Source organism: Cetorhinus maximus, chromosome 2, assembly GCF_964194155.1.
Source record: "Cetorhinus maximus chromosome 2, sCetMax3.hap1.1, whole genome shotgun sequence".
Classification (NCBI taxonomy): Eukaryota; Metazoa; Chordata; class Chondrichthyes; order Lamniformes; family Cetorhinidae; genus Cetorhinus; species Cetorhinus maximus.
Window position 1 is genome coordinate 99144353 of NC_135880.1, and position 27112 is coordinate 99171464.

Sequence of the window (27112 nt, forward strand, 5' to 3'; positions counted from 1 at the left end):
AAGACTTTGTATCCACAACCACTGGGTGGTCGTCACTCCTACCGATACTGTCATGGACAGATGCATTTGCGGCAGGCAGGTTGGTGAGGATGAGGTCAAGTATGTTTTTCCCTCTTATTGGTTCCCTCACCACCTGCCACAGCTATGTCCTTTAGGACTCGGCCATCTTGGTCAGTAATTGTGCTACCGAGTCACTCTTGGTGATGGACATTGAAGTCCCTTGGCCATTCTGCGCCCTTGCTACCTTCAGTGCTTCCTCCAAGTAACGTTCAACATGGAGGAGCACTGATTCATCAGTTGAGGGAGGGAAGTATGTGGTAATCAGGAGGTTTCCTTGCCCATGTTTGACCATGGGTCTGGAGTCGATGTTGAGGACTCCCAGGGCAACTCCCTCCTGACTGTATACCACTGTGCCACCACCTCTGCTGGGTCTGCCCTGCCAGTGGGACAGGACATACCCAGGGATGATGATGGTGGTGTCTGGGACATTACCTGTAAGATATGATTCCATGAGGATGACTATGTCCGGCTGTTGCTTGACTAGTCTGTGAGACAGCTCTCCCAATTTTGGCACTAGACCTCATATATTAGTAAGGAGGACTTTGCAGGGTTGAAAGAGCTGAGTTTGCTGTTGTCGTTTCCGGCGCCTAGGTCGATGCCAGGAGGTCCATCTGGTTTCATTCCTTTTTTTGTGACTTTGTAGAGGTTTGATACAATTGAGTGGCTTGCTTGGCCAGAGTCAATCACGTTGCTGTGGGTCTGGAGTCAAATGGCAGATTTCCTCAGTAAGCCAGATGGGTTTTTACAACAATCAACAAAGGTTTCATGGTTGTCATTAAACTTGTAATTCCAGATTTTTATTGAATTCAAATTTGTGGCAGGATTCAAACCCAGGTCCCCAGAGCATTATTCTGGCTATCTGGATTACTAGTCCAGAGCCAATACCACAATGCCATTGCCATCGTGCTGTGCTGTTGTGATTGATAAGTGAGGGAAGTGATACAAGAGTGAGGAGTTGTCTGCATGGTGCAGGGGGGAGAAGAGATTGGAAGGGGATGCATAGTAGGTGTTGGTTAAAAAACAATATTTACTTATCTAACTAAGTCATCCTGCACTGGATGCATGTCCGTGACATGATATTGCTGATGCTCACATCTTAACAACCTCGCCTTTGTTGGGGGAACAAGTTTCTTCACTTGAGTGGATCAGTACATCCGTCCTGACCCTCACTGCACCTGTCAAGAACTCTGGGGAAGATCCCCCTCTTTGCAGCCATGTGGCTGGGCAGCATACCCGCAGAACCATGAATCAGCCAAGAAACCCCAAAAGCACTATTTAAATTGTTCAGGCCCCCACGTTACATCATATTGTGCACAAATTCAGAGCACATTCTGTTACTGAGTTAAAAAACAAGGCCACGGCGTTTATGTTGATGATAACCTTTCAGATGGATTTGAATTTCTGAGCATCATTTCTCTTCAAATTTTATGAACCCAAAGTTTGCGAAAGTTGTGTGAACCAATATTGCCAAAGAACTCAACTGCATGGTAGACTGTTGAGCTTCAAAACCAAGGGGAATTTCATACATTAATTTTCACCTCCCAGACACTTGATTGGTTTTCCTGCTTCACTATATACACTGAGATTATTTGGAACTTAGTTTATGAGCAACCAAGATGAAGGTTCATAGTGCAAGGCATCACCAAATTTGAAATAGTAAAATAATATATGTTAAATTGCAGAGTAATGAGTAAGTTTTAAATTCTTGAAGCAAAATTGAATTAGGAGTTTGACAGTTTTGAAGAATGAACTGGAGATTATGCAATGAGACTGAGAGGGAGGGAAGATTTAGTTTAGTAGAAAGATAAGATTACTGAAACCCATATGAAAACAAAATGTATTGTAATATTCAGATTCTCCCTCTAGCTCTAATCTTTGCTGTGATAGTAAAATTGTGGTGTGTTACCAGAAAGGCAAGAAGCTTGCTATGAGGCAAAATTCCCACTTCTGAGTCAAGTTCAGCTGGTGCATAACCATAGATTTAAAAAGATCATTCTGCGAATGAGATATTTGTGTCATAACATTGACAAAATAAAAACAGGATACGCTGGAAAAACTCGGCAGGTCTGGCGGCATCTGTGGAGAGAGAAAACAAAGTTAACGTTTCGAGTCTGTATGACTTCTTCAGAGCTTTCATGACATTGACAAAGTTCTGGTATATTAAAATGAATGAATACATTCTAAAAACATATTAGAATTTCCTCATTAATGTTTATTAACATAAAATGGCATCTTTCGCTTCTGAAAAACTTTAAAGATATCAGTGTACTAATATGCACCCATAGCAGAAATAAAAAGGTGTGCAGTGTAACAGGAAATAAAAAGCTTGTAGGCACAGCCATAAGCTGACATCAAATAATGATTTTGTGAAATGTTTTGTGTGACAAACTGTAGACATGGTGAAAAAAATGCACCATTTAAAAATATTTAAAAGAACAAGCACATCACAATTTGACGACACCGAATTGGAATTTGCAGGGGATTTTTCTACATTGCTGACCCAGGTTAGGCTCTTTCTTCTAATTTTTATCATTACTTTTCAGACAACCAAACTATATTAATGTTAGACTTAAATCTACACCTCCATTTAAAATGAGCTGTGTTCTACTGGTTCAGTGAGAGGATGTTCTCTGGTATTACTCCAAGCCAAATAGATAAGGATAGTACAAAATGTAATCTTTGCTATTTACGATTTAACCAATTCCCTCTAGAATGTCAGTAAATCCACTGCACCCAAGGGTTACAAAGGAGAAAAAAAATAAAAACAAAAAACTGCGGATGCTGGAATTCCAAAACAAAAACAGAAACAGAAATACCTGGAAAAACTCAGCAGGTCTGGCAGCATCGGTGGAGAAGTGCACAGCCGACGTTTCGAGTCCTCATGACCCTTCAACAGAACTTCTGTTGAAGGGTCATGAGGACTCGAAACGTTGGCTGTGCTCTTCTCCGCCGATGCTGCCAGACCTGCTGAGTTTTTCCAGGTGTTTCTGTTTTTGTTTTACAAAGGAGAAAATTGGCCATTGTTTCTGTTCTTGCTTCCTCGCCAGAACCCCCCCCCCCACACTGTTGCTGCAAGTATGTAATTAGACACTGATAAGACTAGATTAGAGTTAGCTGGGATTGCCTCTAAGTAAAGGGCTGTTGCAACTGGCAAAATCATCTCTAGCAGGTGACCACCTTCCAGAGAGGAGGATCAAGGGAAGAAAATTAGAGGATAAAAAATGTATGTGAACCTTGTCAACAGATATTTTGCTGATGGTAATTCATCCATTTATGAGAGAAAATAGTTTAAAGTAATTATTCCATTAATGGCAATTATTCAAGTAATAGTATCGTAAATCATTTTTAAAAGAACATTAGTGCATCGGGATGTGAAGTAGACAATGAATGGTTTCTTATTAAAAGCACTGTAGCACTACATTAAAATTCATATTTCCCTTGGGTAGACAGGCTATAGTTTCTGCCACTCCATGAAATGTGTTGGCCATAGCTAAAACTATTACTCATGTCTATCTCGAGCAGAAAACGGAGTTCTCTCTACCAACAGAGACATCTAATTAATGATCTGGGAAAAGACATGTCAGCAAAAAAGAACAGATATTGGAAATATCAATAAGCTTAATTTTCTCTTAACCAGTTAGTCTTTGCTTTCAGATTTTGGTGTTGCAGAACAACAAAGTGCTATAATGAATGATTAGTATCCTTGGGATCAAAGTGCAAGAAATAAATGCCATTTTAAATAATATCAATGAAGTTTCACACGAATGGAGCAGAGGTAGAATGGTATAATTCAGCTGTCCTAGGTGGGGCATCAGCTCACTGCTGGTGTTGTCAGATCAATTTTCATAAAAACAAACCAAGAGATTGTGATAACCTTAAAAATACTAGGAAACAAAAAACACAAGCAATATTGCTGAGCAGAACTTACGAAGGAAGAAAACAGTTTAGCTTAGTTTCCTCCTGTGAACAGTGTGATGTAGAATCAATGAACACGAGAGCAATGAAAGAAGCCACAGATGCCATAGGATATCCATTAAGCTAGGCCAGGAGAAGTTAAAAGACAATGTACCGTTTATTAATACAAATAAGGAAGATTGTTTTAATTTAGGCAATCATAAAGAGGAACAGCCAACTCCAGGACAGAGCATAAGGAGCTCATATGTCACTGTGATGTCACTCAGAAAAGATGGCTGAGAATGTGTCTTTGTCTGTCTTAACCTTTGTAAAAAGTTAGCATATAAATAAATGTGTTCTCAACAAAAGACCATTGCCTTCCAGCTAGATCTCTTCTAGAGTAAGAAGCTAACGAATCCCGAGATAAACCCATGATAACAGAAAAACAGCACTGCCTGTAGGACCACTACCAAAGATTTCAAAAGCAGCAATCCTTTCAAAATAAGGATATCCTCGCTATACAATTTAACTATGCTTGATTTCAGGACTACCTTCCATAGTCCCCACTGAAAGTTACCATTTTTGTTGTCTCATGCATACAAAAGTCATTCCTCATTGTATTCATGTCTCTAGAACAAGAGTCCAATAGGATTAGTGGTTTTGGCTCCTATTGCAAGAAAGCCATCGATGGTGCCTGATTCAATTCAAGGGCATCCAGATATGAAGAGCTGAATCACAAAAGGCTGTGCACAATATTTGTAAGAACTAAGTTTTGGTTTGTGTTGGATTCATGAAGCCAGCAATGTGTGATTGACCAACACAGCACGTTAGCAAAGCATTGTCTAGGATTAAATTACTTTCTGGTGCCATTGTAATTTTGGTTCAGAGTAGCCCTGCATACACCTACGTACAAAATATCAAGGTATAATAAAGTTCAAGATTAGGCTAAATGGTGTTCCTATAAACTAACATTTATTATCACAGTAATACAGTTCTAAACAGTAACCTCAGAAAATTACAGATAAAAGTGGCTCAGGTAAGACACTGGCCACTTCAAATGCTGATGGTCATTTGATTGTTTTCTTCTATTGTTCCCATATATGTTAATTTAGGATAATTAATTCAGTTTGGTATGACATAGTAATTTTTACAGCTGGTATGCTTGATATTACTAAAATGCCCTGAAAGAAACCCCTCACTGAGTTTCCTTCCCTAAGCATATGAGGAGTAATAGACAGTTCTTTAAAGGTGCAGGATGAAAATTATATACTGCACATGGTCTTCAAAAGAATTTTTGTTATTGCACATTAACAAATATTGCGCTAGTGGAAAAAGAACTCCAGAAAGCACGGTACAAATTATAACTTTTTGATTCTGGACATTGTTTCTCTTTTATAGCTCAAGTTATCTTCATAAGATCAGATCATGGGACATCCAGCCATACATAACTGAGAAGTATACTTTCTAGTTGTCACAAAACCTGGTGCAGTGCTTCAAAAGGTCAAAAAGGTTCTTTTTTCTGTTTTGAGATTTCTCAAGCTTCAGGCAGGTTTACTTGCCCCCCGCTGATCAAGTATTTTTTTTCTTTCTGGTGTTTAGAAGAATGAGAGGTGATCTGATTGAAATATACAAGATTTTCAAGGGGCTTGACAGGGTAGACACAGTTTCTGCTGGCTGGGGAATCTTAAAACATAGGCACAGCCTCAGGATAGGGGGACAATCATTTATGATAGAGATGAGAAGAAATTTATTCACTCAAAGGGTTGTGAATCTTCTACCCCACAGGGTTGTGGATGCTCCATCTTTGAATATATTTAAGGCTGGGATAGACAGATTTTTGGGGTCTCGGAATCAAGGGACATGGGGTACAGGTGGGAAAGTGGAGTTGAAGCCCAAGATCAGCCAAGATTATGTTGAATGGCAGAGTAGGCTTGACGGGCTGCATCGTCTACTCCAGCTCCTACCTCGTGTTCCCTTGCATTCTTCTCTAGTTAGCTAAAATAAAATTTTGCTCTTACTCTCAATAGTTACTTCAACAACTACAGAAACTTGTATTTATATACTGCTTCTGGTGTAAGAAAACATCCCAAGATGCCTCATTGAAACATTATCAAACAAACTTTGACACAGAGACATAAGTAGATATAAGGGCAGATAACCAAAAGCTTGGTCAAATAAATAGGTTTTAAGGAGCATCTTAAAGAGGGGTAGAGAGGTTCAGGGAGGAAATTCTGGAGCTTAGAGCCTTGGCAATTGGAGTCATGGTGGAGTGATTAAAATTGGAGATTCTCAGGAGGTCAAAATTAGCAGATATCTTCAGGGCTGTCAGGCTGAAGTAGATTGCAGAGATAGGGAGGGGTGAAACTATGGAGGGGTTTGAAAACAAGGATAAGAATTGAGATGTTGAGTCTTAACCAAGAACCAATTAGCACAATGAGCATAGAGGTGATGAGCGAGCAGAATTTAGTGTGATTTAGGGCACAGGCAGCAGTTTTGGATGACCTCAAGTTATCAAGGGATGTTTTATCAAGGGTAGAATTTGAAAGGCTGGCCAGGAGTGCATTGGAATTGTCAAGTCTAGAGGTAACAAAGACAAGAGTGAGGGTTCCAGCAGCAGATAAGCTGAGAGTGGGTCAGATGGGGCGATGTTATTGAGGTGGAAATAGGACGGTCTTAGTGATGGCGTGGATATGTGGTTGGAAATCCATTTTGAGATCAAATGTGACACCAAGGTTACTGTAGCTTGGTTCAGCCTCAGACAATTGCCAGAGAAAGGGATGGTCTCAATGACTAGGAAACAGAGTTTATGGTAGACACCAAAAACAATGTCTTCATTCTTTCCACTATTTAGATGGAAAAAAATTCTGTTCTAGTCTATGACTTGAACATTATTCCAAAATTATTTAGAAAAGATGCTTCTTGTGCTGATTCTTTAAAGATAATAACAGAATCACTCGTCAACCCATTTAGCTTTCCTAACCTCTTGAGAAAGTAGTTTGACTTCATAGAATGATTTCTGTTTTAGCCTATACACTGCAGATATAGTTTTATGGGTTTACTGAATCTTATGAACATATGAACTAGGAGCAAGAGTAGACCACTCGGCCCCTCGAGCCTGCTCCACCATTCAATAAGATCATGGCTGATCTGGATGTAAGCTCAACTCCACATTCCTGCCTACCCCTGATGACCTTTCACCCCCTTTCTTATCAAGAATCTATCTACCTCTGCCTTAAAAATATATAAAGGCTCTGCTTCCAAAGACTCTCAACCCTCTTTAAAAAAAAATTCTCATCTCTGTCTTAAATAGGCGACCCCTTATTTTTAAAAAGTGACCCTAGTTCTAGATTCTCCCACAAGAGGAAACACACTCCACATCCTCCCTATCAAGACCCCTCAGGATCGTATTCAAATCAGTTTCCAAATTAAAATAATTGACATTATAATTTAAACATTTCCCAAACAGTCGATTCAGTAAAGTTCACTATCTTCACATTAGCTCTTTCAGCAGCCAAGTAATGTACGTGAAGAAGCCAGATTCCAATTTAGGTGCTTCTATAATTAGTTCATAATGCTCCTGTGATCAGCAGTTCAGAAGTAGACTTTTAAATGGATATCCAAATTTTGCTCAAGTATTTTCCTTCCTCAGAAATGGAAAATTGCATCAAAGTAAGGCATTCTTGGATGAAGAGACCAAACGTCTATAAATTTGCTGCTAACACAAAGATAAGTAGGAAAGTAAATTGTGATCGAAGAGAACAAAGAAATTTAGATAGGTTGAGTGAGTGGGCAAAAAATTGGCAGATGGAGTATAATGTGGAGAAAATGAACTTGTCCACTTTGGCAGGAAGAATAAAAAAGCAGTATTTTATTTAAATGGAGAGATTGCAAAACTCTGCAGTACAGACAAATCTGAGTATCCTGTATACGAATCACAAAATATTAGTATGCAGGTACAGCAAGTGATTAGGAAGGCAAATGAATGTTGTCGTTTATTGCAAGGGGAACAAAATATAAAAGTAGAGATGTTTTGTTACAATTGTATAGGGCATTGGTGAGACCACATAGGGAGTACTGTGTAGCTTAGTTCTCTTTACTTGAGAAGGGATTAATATCATTTGAAGCAGTTCAGAGAAGGTTCACTCGACTAATTCCTCAGATGAAGGAAGTTATCTTATGAGGAAAGGTTGGACAGAATGGGTGTGTATCCACTTGAGCTTAGAAGATTGAAACATTATAAGATCAAAACATTATAAGATCCTGAGGAGAATTGACAGGGTGGATGCCAGGAGGATGATTCCCCTTGTGGGAGAGACTAGAACTGAGAACACAGTTTAAAAATAACGGGCCTATCATTTTAAACGGAGATGAGGAAAACAGTTTTTCTTGAGGGTAGTTGGTCTTTGGAATTCTCTTCCCCAGGGAGTGGTGGAGACAGGGTCATTGAATTTTTTTAAGGCTGCATTAGGTAGATTCTTGATTGGCAAGGGAGTCAAAGGGTTTCCTGGGTAGACAGGAAAGTGGAGTTGAGGCCAAGGCCAGCACCTTCCGGTCGGAGGACGGGGCCCACTTGCCGACGCGTAAAATGACACGGGGATACGTCGGACGTGCGTCCCGACATCACCCGTCATTTAGATTGTCAGTTCAGCGGGCGCGCATCCAAGTCAGAAATGTGCCTGCCGACTTGTCAACGGCCTGTTAAGGCCATTAAAAAACCAATTGAACTCATTAATGGACCTGCCCGTCCAACCTTAAGGTTGGCGGGCAGGCCAGGAGCCCAGGCGGGCTTGTGAAAAAACATGAAACCTTATCCACGGATGGGATAAGGTTTCATGAGTGATTTAAAAAATGCAGAATATTTTACAATAAAAGTTATGGACATGTCCCAGCTCATGTGACGCTGTCACATGAGGGGACATGGCAGGGAAATTTTTTTCTAATCTTAATTCAAAATTTTAAATCGGAGCCGATCTCCCTGAGGTAGCACTTTGCCTCAGGGAGATCTATGTGCTCTTTCGTGCATATGCTCTTTCCTGGCTGAGGGAATCCACACCCCCCCCGCCCGCACATGGAGCGCATAGCGCTTCCTGGCATATGTCATGCTGGGCGGGCCTTAATTGGCCCTCCCATGTAAAATGGCAGCGCGCCCTGATCAGAAGCCCGCCCGCTCCCGCACTTCCCCCCCCAATGGGGGGAAAATGTTGCCCCATAATCAGATCAGCCATGATTTTATCAAATGGCGGAGCAGGCTTGAGGTACCTAATGACCTACGCCTGCTCCTTGTTTGTATTCCATTTAATTTCCATGGCAAAGCTAGCTCTGAAACAGCAGTAGACAAAGTTCTAGTCTGATAGATCTTTGTCTTAGACTTACACCATCTGATTGCCTGGCATGAACTTTTATTTGTAATGCTAATTAATTTTCTTTCATTAGGTGTATTGTTTAATTATACATAATTATTTACTGTTTTTGAAACATAGGACTAAACAATTTATGGGCCCAGCTACCTTCATTTTAAAGTTTTATTTCTTCAACTTCTAAGTACCTTGCTCTGTCAGAATTTCTCTATCATGGTCTTAAGTGATTTAGCACTAAGGTTAGCTGACACAAGGTGTGCTACTATTAGGCTGTTTTAATTATAGTAATTTATGATTAATCTCTTTCTCGAATATGGAATTGTTTATATTACAAAGTGTTTCCACTTGCAGCCTGGCTGTGGCATACAGCGAGGGTAGGTGAGTTTGAATATTAACCAAGACTGATTTTTTCCATCTGGATATTTGTGCAATGGTTATCATCTTGAACTGTTTATACAATACTATTACAATAAATAAAATTGTTACATTTCATGTTAATATCACATTTACACAAGGTGATTAAATTGTTTCTCACTTGAGTCATATTTACATTATTTACAATGCACTGAAGGGAAAATACATACTTATCAAGTTTGTTTTACCACCTCTATTTTTTTTCTCCTAGAAAATTGAAAGTGGAAGATATGCCAAATACAAGTACTTTGGCCATAAAATGATTAATGACTCAGACTTGTTTATGATTACAAAAAGGTAAGATTGTAAGCTATTACAGGGGTTTGGAAAATTTGTTTTGAAAATTTCCCCATACTGACAGTTATTGTTCTGTTCGCTTTGCTTGCAAGGTTCTGTAACCAAACTACACTTGAACTGAGTATTTGAAAGATTTCAAACCCTTGGTGTGAAGTTAATATTATGTTTTAAGGTTTTTATGTTAATGTGCTATTTGGGAACAACGTCAATTACCACTTGCGTAAGTGGAATTATTTCCTATAAACTTGGTGTCTTATCTGCCCAAACCTAAGTAAATGCCGCAAAATTGAAAGATTGAACATGGAACACTTATCATTGCATGCCAGTTTACTGGAATATGTCATCTGTCACAACATCTAGCAGAAACATGTACACTCTGGTGGACCAAGGTTCAGTCTATAAATCAACAGACAGATGTATTTAATATAAAGATAAAAGCAAAATACTGCGGATGCCAGAAATCTAGAACAAAAACAAAACTACCTGGAAAAACTCAGCAGGTCTGACAGCATCTGTGGAGTGGGATACAGTTAACGTTTCGAGTCCGAATGACTCTTCAGCAGAACTAAGGATAAATAGAAAAGAGGTGAAATACAAGCTGGTTTAAAGGTTGGGGGGGGTGGGGGGGGGACAGGTAGAGCTGGATAGAGGGCCAGTGATAGGTGGAGATTGCCAAAAGATGTCAGACAAAAGGGCAAAGAGGTGGTGATATTAGCTAAGAAATGTGCTAATGGGGACATTAAGGGTAGAAAGCAGTAAGAGCAAGGGACAGATAGCCCTAGTGGAGTTGGGGTGGGGGGGATCAAAATAGGCTAAAAGGTAGAGATAAAACAATGGATGGAAATACATTTAAAAATAATGGAAATAGGTGGGAAAAGAAAAATCTATATAAATTATTGGAAAAAAAGGGGGGGGAGATCGGAAAGGGGGTGGGGATGGAGGACAGTGTTCATGATCTACAGTTGTTGCACTCAATATTCAGTCCGGAAGGCTGTAAAGTGCCTAGCCGGAAGATGAGGTGCTGTTCCTCCAGTTTGCGTTGAGCTTTACTGGAACATTGCAGCAGGCCAAGGACGGACATGTGGGGATGAGAGCAGGGTGGTGTGTTGAAATGGCAAGTTACAGGGAGGTCTGGGTCATGCTTGCGGACAGACTGAAGGTGTTCCGCAAATGGGCACCCAGTCTGCATTTGGTCTCTCCAATGTAGAGAAAACCACATTGGGAGCAGCGAATGCAGTAGACTAAATTGAAGGAAGTGCAAGTGAAATGCTGCTTCACTTGAAAGGAGTGTTTAGGCCCTTGGACAGTGAGGAGGGGGGACGTTAAAGGGGCAGGTGTTGCACCTTCTGCGGTTGCATGGGAAGGTGTCGTGGGAAGGGGTTGAGGTGTAAGGAGCGATGGAGGAGTGGACCAGGGTGTCCCGGAGGGAACGATCCCTGCGAAATGCCACCGGGTGGGTGAAGGGAAGATGTGTTTGGTGGTGGCATCATGCTGGAGTTGGCGGAAACGGCGGAGGATGATCCTTTGAATGCGGAGGCTGGTGGGGTGATAAGTGAGAACAAGGGGGACCCTATCATGGTTCTGGGAGGGAGAGGAAGGTGTGAGGGCGCATGCACGGGAAATGGGCTGGACACGCATGAGGGCCCTGTCAACCACCGTCGGTGGAAAACCTCGGTTAAGGAAGAAGGAAGACATGTCAGAGGAACTGTTTTTGAAAGTGGCATCATCAGAACAGATGCAACGGAGGCAAAGGAACTGAGAGAATGTGATGGAGTCCTTGCAGGAAGTGGGGTGTGAGGAGCTGTAGTCAAGGTAGCTGTGGGAGTCGGTAGGCTTGTAATGAATATTGGTGGACAGTCTATCACCAGAAACTGAGACTGAGAGGTCAAGAAAGGGAAGGGAAGTGTCAGAGATGGACCATGTGAAAATGATGGAGGGGTGGAAATTGGAAGCAAAATTAATAAATTTTTCCAGATCCAGACGAGAGCATGAAGCGGCACTGAAGCAGTCATCGATATACCAGAGAAAGAGTTGTGGGAGGGGGCCTGAGTAGGACTGGAAGAAGAAATGTTCCACATACCCCATAAAGAGACAGGCATAACTGGGGCCCATGCGGGTTCCCATAGCCACACCTTTTATTTGGAGGAAGTGAGACCAGTTTAAGGAGAAATTGTTCAGTGAGAGAACAAGTTCAGCCAGATGGAGGAGAGTAGTGGTGGATGGGGATTGTTTGGGCCTCTGTTCGAAGAAGAAGTGGAGAGCCCTCAGACCATCCCGGTGGGGGATGGAGGTGTAGAGAGATTGGACATCCACGGTTAAGAGGAGGCAGTTGGGGCCAGGGAACTGGAAATTGTTGATATGATGCAGGGCGAGAGAGGAATCGCGGATGTAGGTGGGAAGAGACTGGACAAGGGGAGAGAGAATGGAGTCAAGATAGCAAGAAATGAGTTTCGTGGGGCAGGAACAGGCTGACACGATCGGTCTGCCAGGACAGTCCTGTTTGTGGATTTTGGGTAGGAGGTAGAAGCGGGCCGTCCGAGGTTGGGAGACTATGAGGTTGGAAGCTGTGGAGGGAAGATCTCCAGAGGAGATGAGGTCAGTGACAGTCCTGGAAACAATGGCTTGATGTTCAGTGGTGGGGTCATGGTCCAGGGGGAGGTAGGAGGAAGTGCCAGCGAGTTGACGCTCAGCCTCTGCGAGGTAGAGGTCAGTGCGCCAGACAACAACAGCACCACCCTTGTCAGCAGGTTTGATGACAAAGTCAGGGTTGGACCTGAGAGAACGGAGTGCAGCAAGTTCAGAGAGAGACAGGTTAGAGTGGGTGAGAGGAGCAGAGAAATTGAGACGACTGATGTCACGCCGACAGTTCTCAATGAAAAGATCAAGGGCAGGTAAAAATCCAGAGGTAGGGGTCAGCCATGGTTCAGTTGGTAGTAGTCTTGCCTCTGATTCATAAGTTTCTGGGTTCAAGTTCCGTTCCAGGCTTGAGCAAAAAAATCAAGGCTGACACCCCTGCCCCACCCCTGCTAAACACAAAGGTGTAAGAAATGCTTCTAAAGAATAATGAATCAGATGTAATCCTTTTGAAATTCCAGGCTGAAATGTACATTGTTTGAAAAATCCCCTCACATACCTGACTACAATTCTGTTGTCAGCAACAATAAATCTAATAGGGAATTGATCATAGGCAGAAATGCCTCATTTTTTTGTCAGTCAGTGCATCCGTACAAGACCATTTCAGGTAGAGGTTTATGACCGTTACTTAAGCTTTTAGAACATAATAAAGCTGATCAGTTCTCACAACTCAATCCAATGGAAAATTGATAACTTGTAGGTTCATATCGTACTGTTCCAGCTGGGAAACATAAACACCAGGCCCAGAAGAAATGTATCCCAGGCTGCAAAGGGAAAAAATAGCCAAGGCTCTGACCATCATTTGCCAACCCTCTCTGCCTACAGACATTTTGCTGGAGGGCTACTAACATTGTACTGTTTAAAAAGGATGAAAAGGATAGCCCAAGTAATTATAGGCCTGGTGGTGGGAAAATTATTGAACGAGTTCTGAGATGGTATAAATTGTCACTTAGAAAAGCACCAGATTATGCAAGAGCAATCACCATGGATTTATTAAGGGAAGGTCATGTTTGAGTAGCTTGATTGATTTTTTTTTAGGAGGTAACAAGGACAGTCAAAGAGACTAGCACTTTTGATGTAGGTTATTTGGATTTTAGCAAGGTTTTTGGCATGGCAGACTAATCAGAAAATTAGAAGCTCATAGCATCCAAGGCAATGTGGCAAGTTGGATCCAATATTGACTCAGTGGCAGGAAGCCAAGCAGTAATGGTCAATGGGTGTTTTTGTGACCGGCGGTCTGTTACCAGCAGAGTTCTGCAGGGCTCAGAACTGGGTCCCTTGCTGTTTGTGGTATAAATCAATGATTTAGACTTAAATATAGGAGCATGATGAAACAGTATGCAGATGATACAAATATTTAAAAAAGGTTGGGAAACAAATATTTCAGTGTACATGATATTTTGAAAAGACAGACAGAATGGCAAAGGAGAAGGGGTAACCCTGATAGTAAAGGATATCATAACGACATTATGTGGAAGGAACTTGGCTCAGAAGGTCATGAAGTAGAATTAGTATGGGTGAAGATTAAAAATAGCATGAGTCAAAAAATGGTGGGAGTAGTTTATAAACCCCCTAACAGTAGTTATACTTTTGCACAGAGCATTAAACAAAAATTATTGGAGTGTATAACAAAGGCAATGTAATAATTGTGGGGGACTGTAATCTTACAGACTGGACCAATCAAATTGGCAAGGGTGGACTAGAAGATGAGTTTGTAGAATGTTTTTATGGAGCAATATGTTATGGAACCAACTAGGAATAAAGCTAAAACAAAAACAGAAACAGAAATACCTGGAAAAACTCAGCAGGTCTGGCAGCATTGGCGGAGAAGAGTACAGTTACTCTTCTCCGCCGATGCTGCCAGACCTGCTGAGTTTTTCCAGGTATTTCTGTTTCTGTTTTAGTTTTGGATTTCCACCATCTGCAGTTTTTTGTTTTTAATCTAGGAATAAAGCTATTTTAGGTCAGGTATTGTGTAATGAGTCAGGGTAATTTAGTAATCTCCTAGTAAAATATCCACTAGGAAGTCATAATATAATTGAATTCCACAGGTAGAATTTTTCCTGCCCCGATCACAGAGGCCCTGCAGACACTTAATGTTACACGGAGTGTTAATTGGCTGGAGACAGAACTTCTGCCCCTCATTGGGGGGGTCAATCCCACCTCAGAGATCTGCTGCCCAATCTGATTGGAAATTAAGGAAATTAATAGAATTAGCAGAGCAAAAGTACTGGAGAAATTTAAGGCACTAAAATCTGACAAATCCCCAGATCTTGGTAGCCTACATCCTAGAGTTCTAGAAGAGAGAACTTCAGAGATAGTGGATGATAGCTATGATTTTTCAAAATTCCGTAGATTCTGAAATCATCCCAGCAGACTGGAAGTCTTTTCCTCAGATTTTGAAATTTTAATCTGTAGGTTTCTGGAATCGACTCGTGTGTGTTAAATACCACAGTCTTAACAGTTTCTTAATTTGAAGAACGTTCACCCAAAAAGGTTTGAGTAGATATCCATTGCTTTTCTTACGAAAAAACTTTGTAAAAGAATAATCCATTCTCTTGTGGCTAAGCTAGCTTAGTAGCAATTTTCTCAAACGAGACAAAATATTGTACCCAAAACCTTCCTCACTGAATTTGATAATGAGGAGAATATTCCAAACTAAATCAAAACCCAGACTATGAATTCAAATCATCATCCAATCTGCCAAATATTCCCTTTCTTTATTCAATTCAAAGTTTTTTGTTTCTTTTAGCTTTTGGGTCAGATTTTCCCCCCCGTTGGGGGGGAAGTTGAAGTGCGGGTGTGTCCAGATGTGCCTCCAATCGAAGGCGTGCCACCATTTTACATGGGTGGGCCAATTAAGGCCCGCCCACGTGACGTCCGCCAGGAAGCGCAATGCGCTCCCTGTGCAGGCGGGGGGTGATTCCTTAAACCTGAGAGTGTGCTCTTTCGCGCATGTCCCCCCCACTGGGAAAACCCTGCCCATTAAAATTCTCTCTATTCCTTGTCCCTTTCCTTACTTTCTAAATTTTTGCTTTGGAATGTAAGTTCAAGCCTCCACATTTCACTTTCTTTTCCTTCTCTTTCCGTTTTACTTTCCTTTCTAGTTTGAGCATTTTCATTTATTTTTCCATTTCAAGTTGCTTCATCTGCAACTAAATCATAGTTAACATGAGCTGCATCATAACTGGGTTAGCCTTTTCCTCCATGAGTTTCAAATGTTGAGCCAACAGCTCAACAATTTCTGCTTTTGTAGCATCTACTTTTAACTCTATCTGTAGATTTTCTTCTACTCAGAGATAAATCTTTCCCCTCGAGAAAAGCAATTGACAAAGCCATTTCACCTTTTCAATAAAGACAGTAAAAGGCACCGTGAAACCTTGTTGCTTAAATTTTAGCAAACCCCAGTGTATCCGTCTCAGTCAATGGATTCAATAGCCTCCAATTGTTATGTTCTTGAGGGAGACCATTAGCTTTTAAAAAATCAATTTGAACACTTAATTAACTAAGAATTATACCACAATATTTTATGTTTTAAATAAAAATTTTATTGTACAAGGATTAAACAAAGCAAGTACTACACTGTTTTTAATTCCACCCAAGAATTCCCCTATACTCTCCAGAATCTCGAGGGTTCTTTCACTTGTCCTGGGGCCAAACCAAGATGTGCTACAGCTCTTAGGAATTCACTTTGATTCCCTGAGATATGAGATTCCTTGGGGTCCTTCCACTAGGATTCAGCCAGGCGACCCTCTAATTTTTTTTAAGCACCTCATAATTATGAACATCCCAGCTCAAGCATGAGCTTCACTGCTTTCTTGCTCAGTGACTCCAAAATCAGAAAACCCTTTTTGTTTCAGATAGCCCTTTGCTACTGATCTCAAGTTGTTTTCAAGCACCAACTGCTGGCAGCTCTTTCCCGTGTGCCTGTGAGAAAACACACAGATAAACCTAACACACAAGGGCACCTTGCCGGCAACTTATCCCCATGGCAACATGGCACCCCAGGGATGTCCAAGGTAGAAATTCAAACCCATCATTCACAATTCCTAATCCTGTCCTTTGATCTGAAAAGTACATGGATACTTTAAGAACTTTTCCTTGTTTCCCAGTTGAATTTCAACCTCTCTTTAATCTGAGAATTACATGTTATTCATTATATCTCTAATGAAGACGAGCATTTCTCCTCAGGCTTAAGTATCTGCAGGTCCCCAGCTAAACCGACCCGGTTGCCGTTTTATGGCTGTCAACCTTCTAACTCCATCCTTGTAAATGCGTATAGACCATCCTTTGAATGGTAATTACTTTAAGTTTGTTTACCAATGTTATGGCACAGCAGATGGTAAATGCTGAGCTACTCAAATCCCAGAGGAAAACTTGAAACAGCTGCCACAACTGTTTTGTAATTTGTACTTTATTTCGTGATGTATGCCTTGAATTTAGTAGTAATATGTCCACCAAGACGCGAGATTTTTTTTACAAAACTAAATTAAATATTTAATAAAATAAAAGATTTTAAGCAAATACATAGGTCTACAAATTACTACTACAATAACTCCTAAATCCCCTAATTATTCTGGCTCCCAGTTACACCGCCTTTAAGGCAACAGTAAAACAAATAGATTTAAACAGACCCAGGCAAAGCACACAAATATCCTGGACAGTGATATTCAAAGTGAGTTTTCTTAGCTTCGGATCCTGTAGACAGCAACTTGATGCACAGAGGCTGAAGGCTTTTCACACTTATGTTAGATCTTAGAATGTGTTCTCCCTTACACACATCATCTCCTTTATATATGTTTCTCCCATTTAATGCAAATTCCATTGTTGCCCCCATATGTTTTTCCAACTTTATTTTTCTCATAAATATTTTCAAAGTACTAATTTTATCAGTAACCTTTGTGAAAAATAAACACACTGTTTGACTTAGCTTCTTCTGGCTAAGTCTAACATCTTACCATCTCTTTGAAAGCCAAACTACTCTGGTTTATCTAAAAATGCAAATTTTCCTTACAACTCACATTCTAAAGCTTTAGCCATGTTTACGTATTTAGCATTTCAAATCTAGCTTCCCTTTTGATAACACACAGCCTCCAGACCAGCTGTTTCCAATTCAATTAAAACACACACAAAATCCAAATCCTACTATTAACTTACTTTTACAATAAATCACAATAATATTATGAAAATTATTATATTTTCATGGCAACCAACCTCTCAAACTCAGGTTTTTCCCCATCTCTCCTACATTTAACACTTCAATCCCCAAACTAAAAGTTATATTCCTAAAATATATGAATCATGAAATTAGACATTTTCATAACAAAGTGCAAGTTATTGTACAGAGTTAACTGATTTTAAAAATGTAGGAAATATACATTACATTTCTAAGATATGAACAGTTTATTTCAAATGTATTATTCATAAACAGAAAGACGAAGTAATGTTTCGTGTTTCTATATTCAAATTGGCCATCTTGTCATACCAATTGGAGGCGGACAGAGTCTTTGCAAACAGAAGTATAGCTGCCATTTTCTGTTCAGGCACCATTTGAAAATTTGTATGGCTGAACATCCAACGTACTTAAGAGAAAATAATCTTTAATTCCTTTTATATAGTCTGTAATATATTTACAAAATGGTAGGGGATGAAGTCCACGTAAGAGAGTGGTCAATGGCATTAAGTAAAGAAAAATAGCTTAACGTAAGCCAAAACTGTAACTGTAATCCAAAGGAAGGGAGGGTGAATACAATAATGAAAAGGATATATTTTAACCTTGGAAATGGCAGCACATTTGTACTGTGTATCCACTGCCATTTTGCAAGTGGTTCTTGCAGAAGTGTTCTTAACAAAATACCTAGGCAAGTGAATACTGCATGCCATCCAAGAGGCATTAATCTGGATGTTCTGGGCAAGTGAGTACAGCTGCATGAGTGTTTTTTTCTTAATTCCCTATTGCTCCCTGTCACTCAATTAGGCAAAGTTCAGTCTGCTCTAAAGGGAGATTGAACCATGAATCAGCCTGTACATTCATTGATAAATTGCACAACTAAGATCAATTCAAATAAAATTTTAATGTAAATTCCAGGTTGCCAGTCTCCACCAAGATGAAATGAAACAACCTTTGGATTGTACTAAAGCTTAATATTTATGGTGTGCCCTTTGTTAATCTTTTGCACAAAATATCATTTTCCAGTGGTATCTTATTTGTAACACAAGGAACATTTGGGCAGTTGAACTGTGAATGGCAGTACAGCTTCGAGGAATTTACTAAAGAGCCTTTCATTGTTGATGGAAGGAGGTTACGTATTGAAGCCAAAGTAAGTAAATGATTGGAAATGGGCCTTATTTCTACTTGCATTGTTATTGATGACGTACGCTGTTTAAGAAATTAGAAATAAAGATTGTATATATTGACTTGGAAAAGATACTTTCTTTTACATGTATCGTCAGTAAACTTTAGCAATACATACAAAATGTTTTTTCTCTATAAGCTCTGACATCAGAGCTTTAGCACCATCATCTCTAGCTTGAATGCCTTTTGTCCCAGTAAAACCATTACTCTCTCCCACCATGAACATTTTTCTTGGTACGGTTCCCATCTTTGTTTGTTTGTTCATTAGTGTCATCATCTTCCCAGAAGGTTGACTGCCATGGATCTCCACCCCTGTCCTGCACTGCCCTTACACATTCTACATAAGTCAACTGCATCCAGACCATTATATCCATCAACCACTTTCTCCTCTGCTTCCCTCATCTACATTTTTCATCAATCTTACCTTCCAATAATTGTGCCTGTCTACCGTCTACTCTAATACTGTGACCAAAATATTTTATCTTTCTCTCTTTGATGTTATGCACTATGTTCTTCTTTTGTCCAACCATTTCCTCATTAGTCTTTTTCACTTTTGGATATGCAGTACATCTTTTTATATGCTCGCATTGCCAAAGATGTCCAAGGGATGCGGATTTGTATATTTCTGGCTCACAACTGGTTTAGTCAGTCATCATCAGATCTAGCTGGACCACAGGAAATACCATTGCGCCCTGACTTCAGATTTGACTACTTCAATGTTTTCCTTGCTGACATCCCATCTTCCACCCTCCCATAAGCTAAAACTCATCCAAAACTCTGCCACCTATATCTTAACTGTCACCAAGTACCATTTAGCCATGACCCTTATATTCACTGGCCCACAATGCCTCTTGGTGCAGTAATTCTTTCCTACCTTCATTTTCAAACCTCTTCATGGCCTCTGTAACCTCCTGCAGCCCTACAGTCTTCTGAGAACTTCAGCCATCTAGGCTCTAAGCTCTGGAATTTACTTCATAAGCCTTGCTACTTCTCCAACACACCTCCTGCCCTAAAAACCCACTCTCCCTCCCAGCTCCTCCTTTGAAGCCTACCTCTTTGAGCAAGCTGTTAGTCACATGTCACAATATTGCCTTTGGGTGGTGTCAGTTTTGGCTGATTACGCTCCTGTGAAATGCTTTGGGATTTTTTTATTCTGTTAAAGGCCCTATGTAAATACAGGTTGTTGTTGTAAAGTGAACTTAGTGAGAGTCATATTTTATAGGCAACTTTGCAAAAAAATATTGCAAGTTTGCATTGAGTGATTTAGTTTTCCTCAACTATTCCCTACTTTTTCTTAAAGGAACGTGTCAAGTCTGTATTCCATACAAAAGAATATGGAAAAATTGTGAATTTCAAAACTGCAGATGATGCAAAGGTATGGAATTATTTTGTTCAATATGGGTGCACACCATTTTGATCATTACCCATTAATTCTTTAAGTAATGATAGTCTGATTTTGTAATCTCATTAGCCATTTCCTCCACTTCAAATCTGCTCTTTCTTGGCCTGCTGTCTCTCCCCTGGTGGCTCCTCTGTCCTCTCCCCAGTGTAACCTGACTGCAAGTGCCAATTAAATCTCAAGGATTCAAAGTTGGAAATCATTAAGCTGAAAGGGTTGCTGTAGACACACTAGTGTCTGAGAATGAGGAGAGGCAATATTAGCATGAATAGTGTGACCTGGAGACAGAATACGTAAATTTTTGAATGTGATAGGTAGGATAAGTTGTTTTAAGTACACATGGCTTTGTAAATAGAGGCAAACAGTATGAACAGAATGTTCTACTAAACATTTAAAATCATTGGTTAAGCCTTCAGCTAGAGTATTGTGTCCATTTCTGTGTGCCACACTATAGGAAGGATGTCAAAGCCTTAGAGTCCAGATGAATTTACTAGAATTTTGCTTTTAATTCACTCATGGGATGTAGACATTACTGACAAGGACAGCATTTATTGCCTGTAAGTAATTGCCCTCAAGGAGGTGGTGATGAGTAGCCTTCTTAAACCGCTGCAATCTGTGTGGTGTAGGTAAGCCCATAGTGCAGTTACGGAGTTTCAGGATTGTAATCCAGTGCTGATTAAGGAACAGCAATATAGCAAAATATACATAACACTGTATTTCATAGTCAGGATGGAGTGAGACTTGGGGGCAAACTCTCATGTGCCTGTTACCCATGTTCTTCTAGCTGGTAGAGGTCACAGGTTTGGAAGGTATTGTTGAAGGAGCCTTGGTGAGTTGCTGCTTTGTATCTTGCAGATGACACAGGCTGCAGACATAGTGTGCCTGTGGTGGGAGGGGAGTGAATGTTTAAGGAAACTGTGCTAAACAAGTGGACTGCTTTGTATTATCCCCTTCCCACCTCATAAATGATGTAGTCACAGGAAACAGTGTTTCTGCTGGTGGCAGGCCTCCGATTGACCCGCCACACCATTACTTCACTTCTTTTCCTCACTGGGCACCATATTTAAAATGCAGCCGCGCGCACACATCTCAATGCTTGTAGCCCAGGACTGCTCCGCTGAAGACATGACCCCAAAAGCCAGCAAGATTGCAGCCCTGGGACACCTTCTGATCATTGTGGAAGCCCCGCCATAAAAGTCCTCTATCCCCGCTCTGGCCATAGGAGGCTCACCACTCTGGCTTGAGAGGCAGTGGCTTAGGTGGTCAGTGCCAACGCTGTGAATGAGGTCAGCCATCCGGTGCAGAAAACGGATGAGTGATCTCATCTGTGCTGTCAGGGTAAGTTAGCATCTCAACTCACCCACTCACAAGGCCATCACACATTCACTGCCAGCTCAAGGGACACACACCCTCACATCTCCATCTGGCCTCATCTCCTCTGGAGACTGCGACACGTGGATTACCATATGGGTCCCTAGAACCGCTTTTGGTTAAGTCCAAAGGTCTCTTCAGGTATGCAGGAGTGTGCCGGCCACCACTTGGATGGCCGGTGTGTAGTGTGCTTCATGGCTGTCCAAAACCCCACCCATCTCTGCCCAACTCCACTTGATGACACCTTTGCCCACTGGACTGCATGCTGTGCTCTAGCTCAAGCACAGGAGTTATCCTAACCCACACTGCAAGGCTGCAGCGTTAGCTTGAAGCATAATGAATACTGGCCCAAACTTTAATAAAGACATTGCAAGGGGCTTTGAGCGCCTCCACCAGTGTCTGCGCCATGGCATCTTTTGCAAGGGGCTTCAACAACTTTCCCAGTCAGCTAATTGTTCTGCTCCCCACTAAAACACACATTTATTTGTAGTCTGCACCTGAGGGGTGAAAAGTTCTGGAGCATTTTATGGCACTTTAATGCTTTTGCATTGTGAGAGTGGGCAGAAAAGCTTCAGAGGGCCGACGCCAAGAATGTCAATGGAGTTGCTGAAGAATGATCTCAGCAGTGGAAGGAATGCTCACTTTTGACAAGCTTTTCCAAGTGCGTGGCTGCTTCCCTACCCCACTCCCCAGCATGTGTTTGTGTACTTCCTTTAGTCTGTGTTGCCTTCCACCCACCCAGCCTCACCCACACTGGAGCCCATGCCGACACTGCACTGAAAGCCAGCTAGGAAAAAGCGGCTTACCTGTGCCAACCCCTCTCCTCCCAAATGTGCCTCTTCCTTGATGTCCTATGAGCAATGCTCGCTACCGCTGTGCAAGGCTGTGTGTACCCACCTTCGAGTTCCCCTCAAAGTTCAGGTCACCTCTTAAAGGCAGTTATGAAGCGCACCATTCTGAAGTCATGCTGACGAGTGGTAAACTTGACAGGGAGGGGGGACGGAGAAATTATTCCGACGAACAGGGCTTACAATGATATGCTAAAGTATTAAAATTGGATTCCCGACATGTGGTGGCGGTAACGTGGCCCGCCATTGACGGGTGGACGATCACAAACTGGCTTCATGATGGCATGAAACTGATTTTTGGCCTTCTCGTCATATTCCACTCACTCCCACCGCCACCGGACTGGACAATTTCACCCATAGTCTTCAAAGAATACGGTCCACAGTCGCTCCCAGCTTCCAATGGCTCCACATTTTCCCTTAGTTGGTTTGGGAATTTTCTGAAAGCTAGCAGCAGTAAGACCCACTCTGGTGATTTCTCCTCCTTGCCAGGGAAAATCTGCCAGAATCTTTCGATAGTCATGGTATGTATGTGTCTCTTTGAAAAGAGACTATCCTCCCTCCTGCTTCTGCCTGCTGGTTCACAGCAAGGCAGCATATTCCTCTGTGGTAACATACTAGTTGCAGCCTTTTGCCTTTCTTGGACCTTTCTTTCCTGTCCAAAAAAACAGACGATGTCCATAGTTAGCTCAGCTGCTTTTGCCTTTGTTTCAGATGTGAACTTTTTCTACCTTATTCTCAGTGAATCGCATCCTGGACCCACGTTAACCAGCTCAGACTGCTTGTCAGTCAGAATTCAAAGCAGATCACATGACTCTCTTCACCACTCCATTTTACCTTATATTAACAGAGTCCCAAAACATAAATCATATAAAATGTTGTATTCATGACACACTGAATGACCAGGGGAGGTGATTAGGCTCTCTTCTGTTAGAGATAGTCATTGTCTGACATGAATTACTTTCCACTTATCAACCCAATCTTGATGGGTATGCATATGGACAGCCTCATTATCTGAGGAATTACAAAGAATAGGATGTACTAGGAATGAAAGATTATTATATTGCAAGATTAGAGAAATTGTGATTATTCTGCTGAGAGCTGAGAAGGTTAAGGGGGTGTTCAAAATTACGAAGGGTTTAATTGACTTGCAGGAGCATTAGAAACTAGAGAACAGATTTAATTGGTAATAGAACCAGACAGTAGATGAGGAAAGATATTATGTAACAAGTTGTGATGATCTGGAATGTACCGCCTGAAAGGATAGTAGTAACAGATTCAAGTGGCTTTGTGAAGTGAGTGCTTGAAATGGGGCAGGAGAATGGGACTAATTACGCCCGTCCAGCTCTTTGAAAGAGCTAGCCAATGTGCAGAATGGCCTCCTTCTGGAAACATTTTGTGTTAAACATTTTTTAGCCTAACGTGTTGTGTATAAAAATTATTGTGCACAACTATTTTCTCACAATGCTTATGCAGCAAGTGTGACAGTTGAAACAAGAAAACTAGCAACGGTGTACTGTTTTGGAAGTATATCTCTACAGTACAGGTGTATATCTGATCAGATTGTGGCACTTGGCAATCACAAGACCATAATCCATGTTACAGGGGAAAAAGCAGCCTTGTTTAACTGACCGAGTACATAACCCTTACTTTCTTGTTCAGAGGAATGGCAGCTGTCTTCCAGCTTTCACTCTCTTTCAGCTGTACTTTAGTCTTGAGATTTGGTTCATGGGATTTAATAGTGGGGAAAAATGTGCTAAAAAGATCAATACCTATTAAAGGAAAGACTCTTTTTAAAGTATGTTCTCCCCTTTTACTTGAAGCTAGCAGTACATGGTTGAGAAAGTAAACTGCCATCTTTCTCGAAGATCATTCAATCCCTTTGTGTGGAATGGCTGAAATTGACACTTGGAGAAATGTAGGAATTGTAAAACCAATGTTCATGGTATGTCAGGGCTAACATGGGAAAAGTCTTAAATCATAAGGGCATTTAAACATAGAAGTTTATAATTGATTATAAAAAAAAACAAACATGTTCAGTTAAATTACTTAGTTATTGTACAAGAACTTTCTATTAATTTAAAGGCATTTTATAAATAATGCCCCAAATGTTTCACAGGATAGTTAAAAAGTAAAATTTGACACTTAACCATTAGGAGATATTAGAACTGATACCAAAAACTTGATCAAAGAGGTAGCGTTGGCAGAAAAAGGTAGAGGTTTAGGGAGTCGAGGGTTATGGGAGGGGTTGTGGAGTTAAAGCCACAGTTAGATCCGTCGTGATCTTATGGAATGACACAGCAGGCTAGAGGGACCAGATGGTCTACTCCTGCTCATATTTATGTTCTTTTGGAGGGACCGAATTCCAGCGTTCAGGGCCTTGGCAGCTGAAGACATGGCCACTAATGGTGAAGCAATTAAATTCAGGAATTCACTAGGCCAGAATTAAAGCAGCACAGATCTCGGAGGGTTGTGGAGATGACAAAAAAATTAACTATCTCAACATTTTCTATTCCTAGTGGATTCTGGCAAAACTGCAAGAAGTACAGGAAAGAGGAGTACATGATCACCATCCAAAGATATGAATGATAAAAGTGTTACGAATTTCGTAAAACCATCACGTGTTGTAACTAGATTTTCTATTACTATATGAAAAGAATTCACATGAACAGAACTTTGTATCTGTATAAGATGTACACAGAAGTATGGGGATTCCAAGTCAGTTTTGATTGATAATCATGACTATTTGAATGACTTATTCTAATTCAATGAATTCTAGAAATTAGAAATTTAAAATTGCATCTCAACCATATAACTACTATTATAATTGTTTTTGATCTTCAATGGTTATGAGTCATCAGTTCTGAATTTTTAGCAGATGTTAGACTGCAGTGTAAAATGGAAACTTCACTTGTATTGAATACCTTTAGTAGGCATAATAGTGTTTAATTCACATAGCTAAATGGCTTTCTAAAAGGAAAGCAACATGCTACCAAGTGCCACACAATGACTGTCAACAACACATATGTGCCAACAACTTTCTCCACTGCAGTGCTCAAGTATGTTCAGTGACTCACTTTTGTCACTAGGTCAACTTGAAATATCCAGATGTTTAACACTTATTTCAAAGTTGGCTTTTTTGTAACTTTTTAAAGAAAATTATGTATTAGTGTATTTCAACATTAGGAAGATCTTTCCTGTGTGTTTTTTTTTGTTTATTGCATTTTGAGACTGAAACTAATGAGAGTCAGCTTAGCTGCTAATCAAATACAGAAGACCCTCTATGGAATGTAGATCAAGCGCAAAAGATCTCCTCTAATTATATCCCATCATTTAGAAGATTCAAATTCTAGTTATGCATTGTAAGTGTGCACATATATTTACTAATGCATACATGTAAATAATTAATCATGCTCATCATTGAAGTGTTAGCTTATATACTAAGATGGTTAAAAGGATATGTGAAGTATTGACTGCATTCAATCCACTTTCTTGCAAACTTAATGCACTGAAATTGAAACAATTATAGGGTCCTAAATGATCCAGGCAAACTTTTATTCCTTGCTTAATGTATTTTATATAATAGAATTCTAATGTATTCAAAGATTCTATGGTTTTAATCATGGAGATTTGAACACTGGGCTTAATTTTTTTATATTAAAGTTTGAAAATGAACTGCTGGATATTTCAAACTCTGCATGCTCCAGGTCACATGCATTTGCCACTTGTTCAATATCAGTCTAGTTCCTGAAGTACACATGTTGCTGAATCCATTCACAAATGTTTTCTGTTAAGAAAATTTTATGTATACCATTCAAGAAAATTATGCATTAAGTGTGAATGCAACCCTTATTGACCATAGTGAATATTTGCTTTATAACTGATCATGCTCATGGCTAACTGGCTTTAAGTTCCTGCCTTTGATAATATGTTGATATGCAATTTTCTATAAACAACTTTCCATTGCACTGTATAGTCTGAAAATTTTACCTTATGTTTGCTAACAAGAATTTATATTGTGCTTTTTCATTAAGATATGTTGTAGGTAATTACTGCATAAGATTTAACAACTGTCATTTTACTCCCAAAGGAATAGGTGACCATGAAAAATGCTACATTCAAAGGGGGTACAGGGCACATTTTTTACAGGCTAAAACAATTCTAAGAATAACAGTTGTGTTCTCAAATTTATTATGTCAAGTAGTTGTTGACATAGAGCTGATTTCTTTTTCAATAAATCCTTCAGCAGTAAATAAGCACTAAAATAGTAAAAGCATAAATATAGGCAGTATCATTTTAAATTGCACAACTCTGCCCCTCCATGAATTTCACATGGTTAGTTTTTTTTTAAATGGAGATTATTGACTACCATCCATGCTTTTAAGTAAAATTCAAATAACTTGTAGATCAAATTGGATATAAACCCAGTGTCAGAATTAAATGCATCACATAGTGCTTGTTGATAATACTGACATACGAGTTAAAC

The 27112-nt window shown here is 40.3% G+C and overlaps 1 protein-coding gene across 5 annotated transcripts in view; it reads left to right on the plus strand.

The window, feature by feature from the left end:
* vps13a (vacuolar protein sorting 13 homolog A) overlaps nt 1–25255 on the plus strand; it is a 523321-nt gene extending 498066 nt beyond the window's left edge. For 4 of the 5 annotated variants that reach the window (XM_078567491.1, XM_078567499.1, XM_078567517.1 and 1 more), the window contains 4 exons: nt 9937–10022; nt 18853–18976; nt 20312–20386; nt 25146–25255. In XM_078567491.1, coding sequence (XP_078423617.1) covers nt 9937–10022; nt 18853–18976; nt 20312–20386; nt 25146–25211 — 351 coding nt within the window. In that variant the 3' untranslated portion in view covers nt 25212–25255. The remainder of the gene's footprint in view (nt 1–9936; nt 10023–18852; nt 18977–20311; nt 20387–25145) is intronic. The other variant, XM_078567508.1, reaches the window with a different exon arrangement.
* Nucleotides 25256–27112: the final 1857 nt, after the last annotated feature.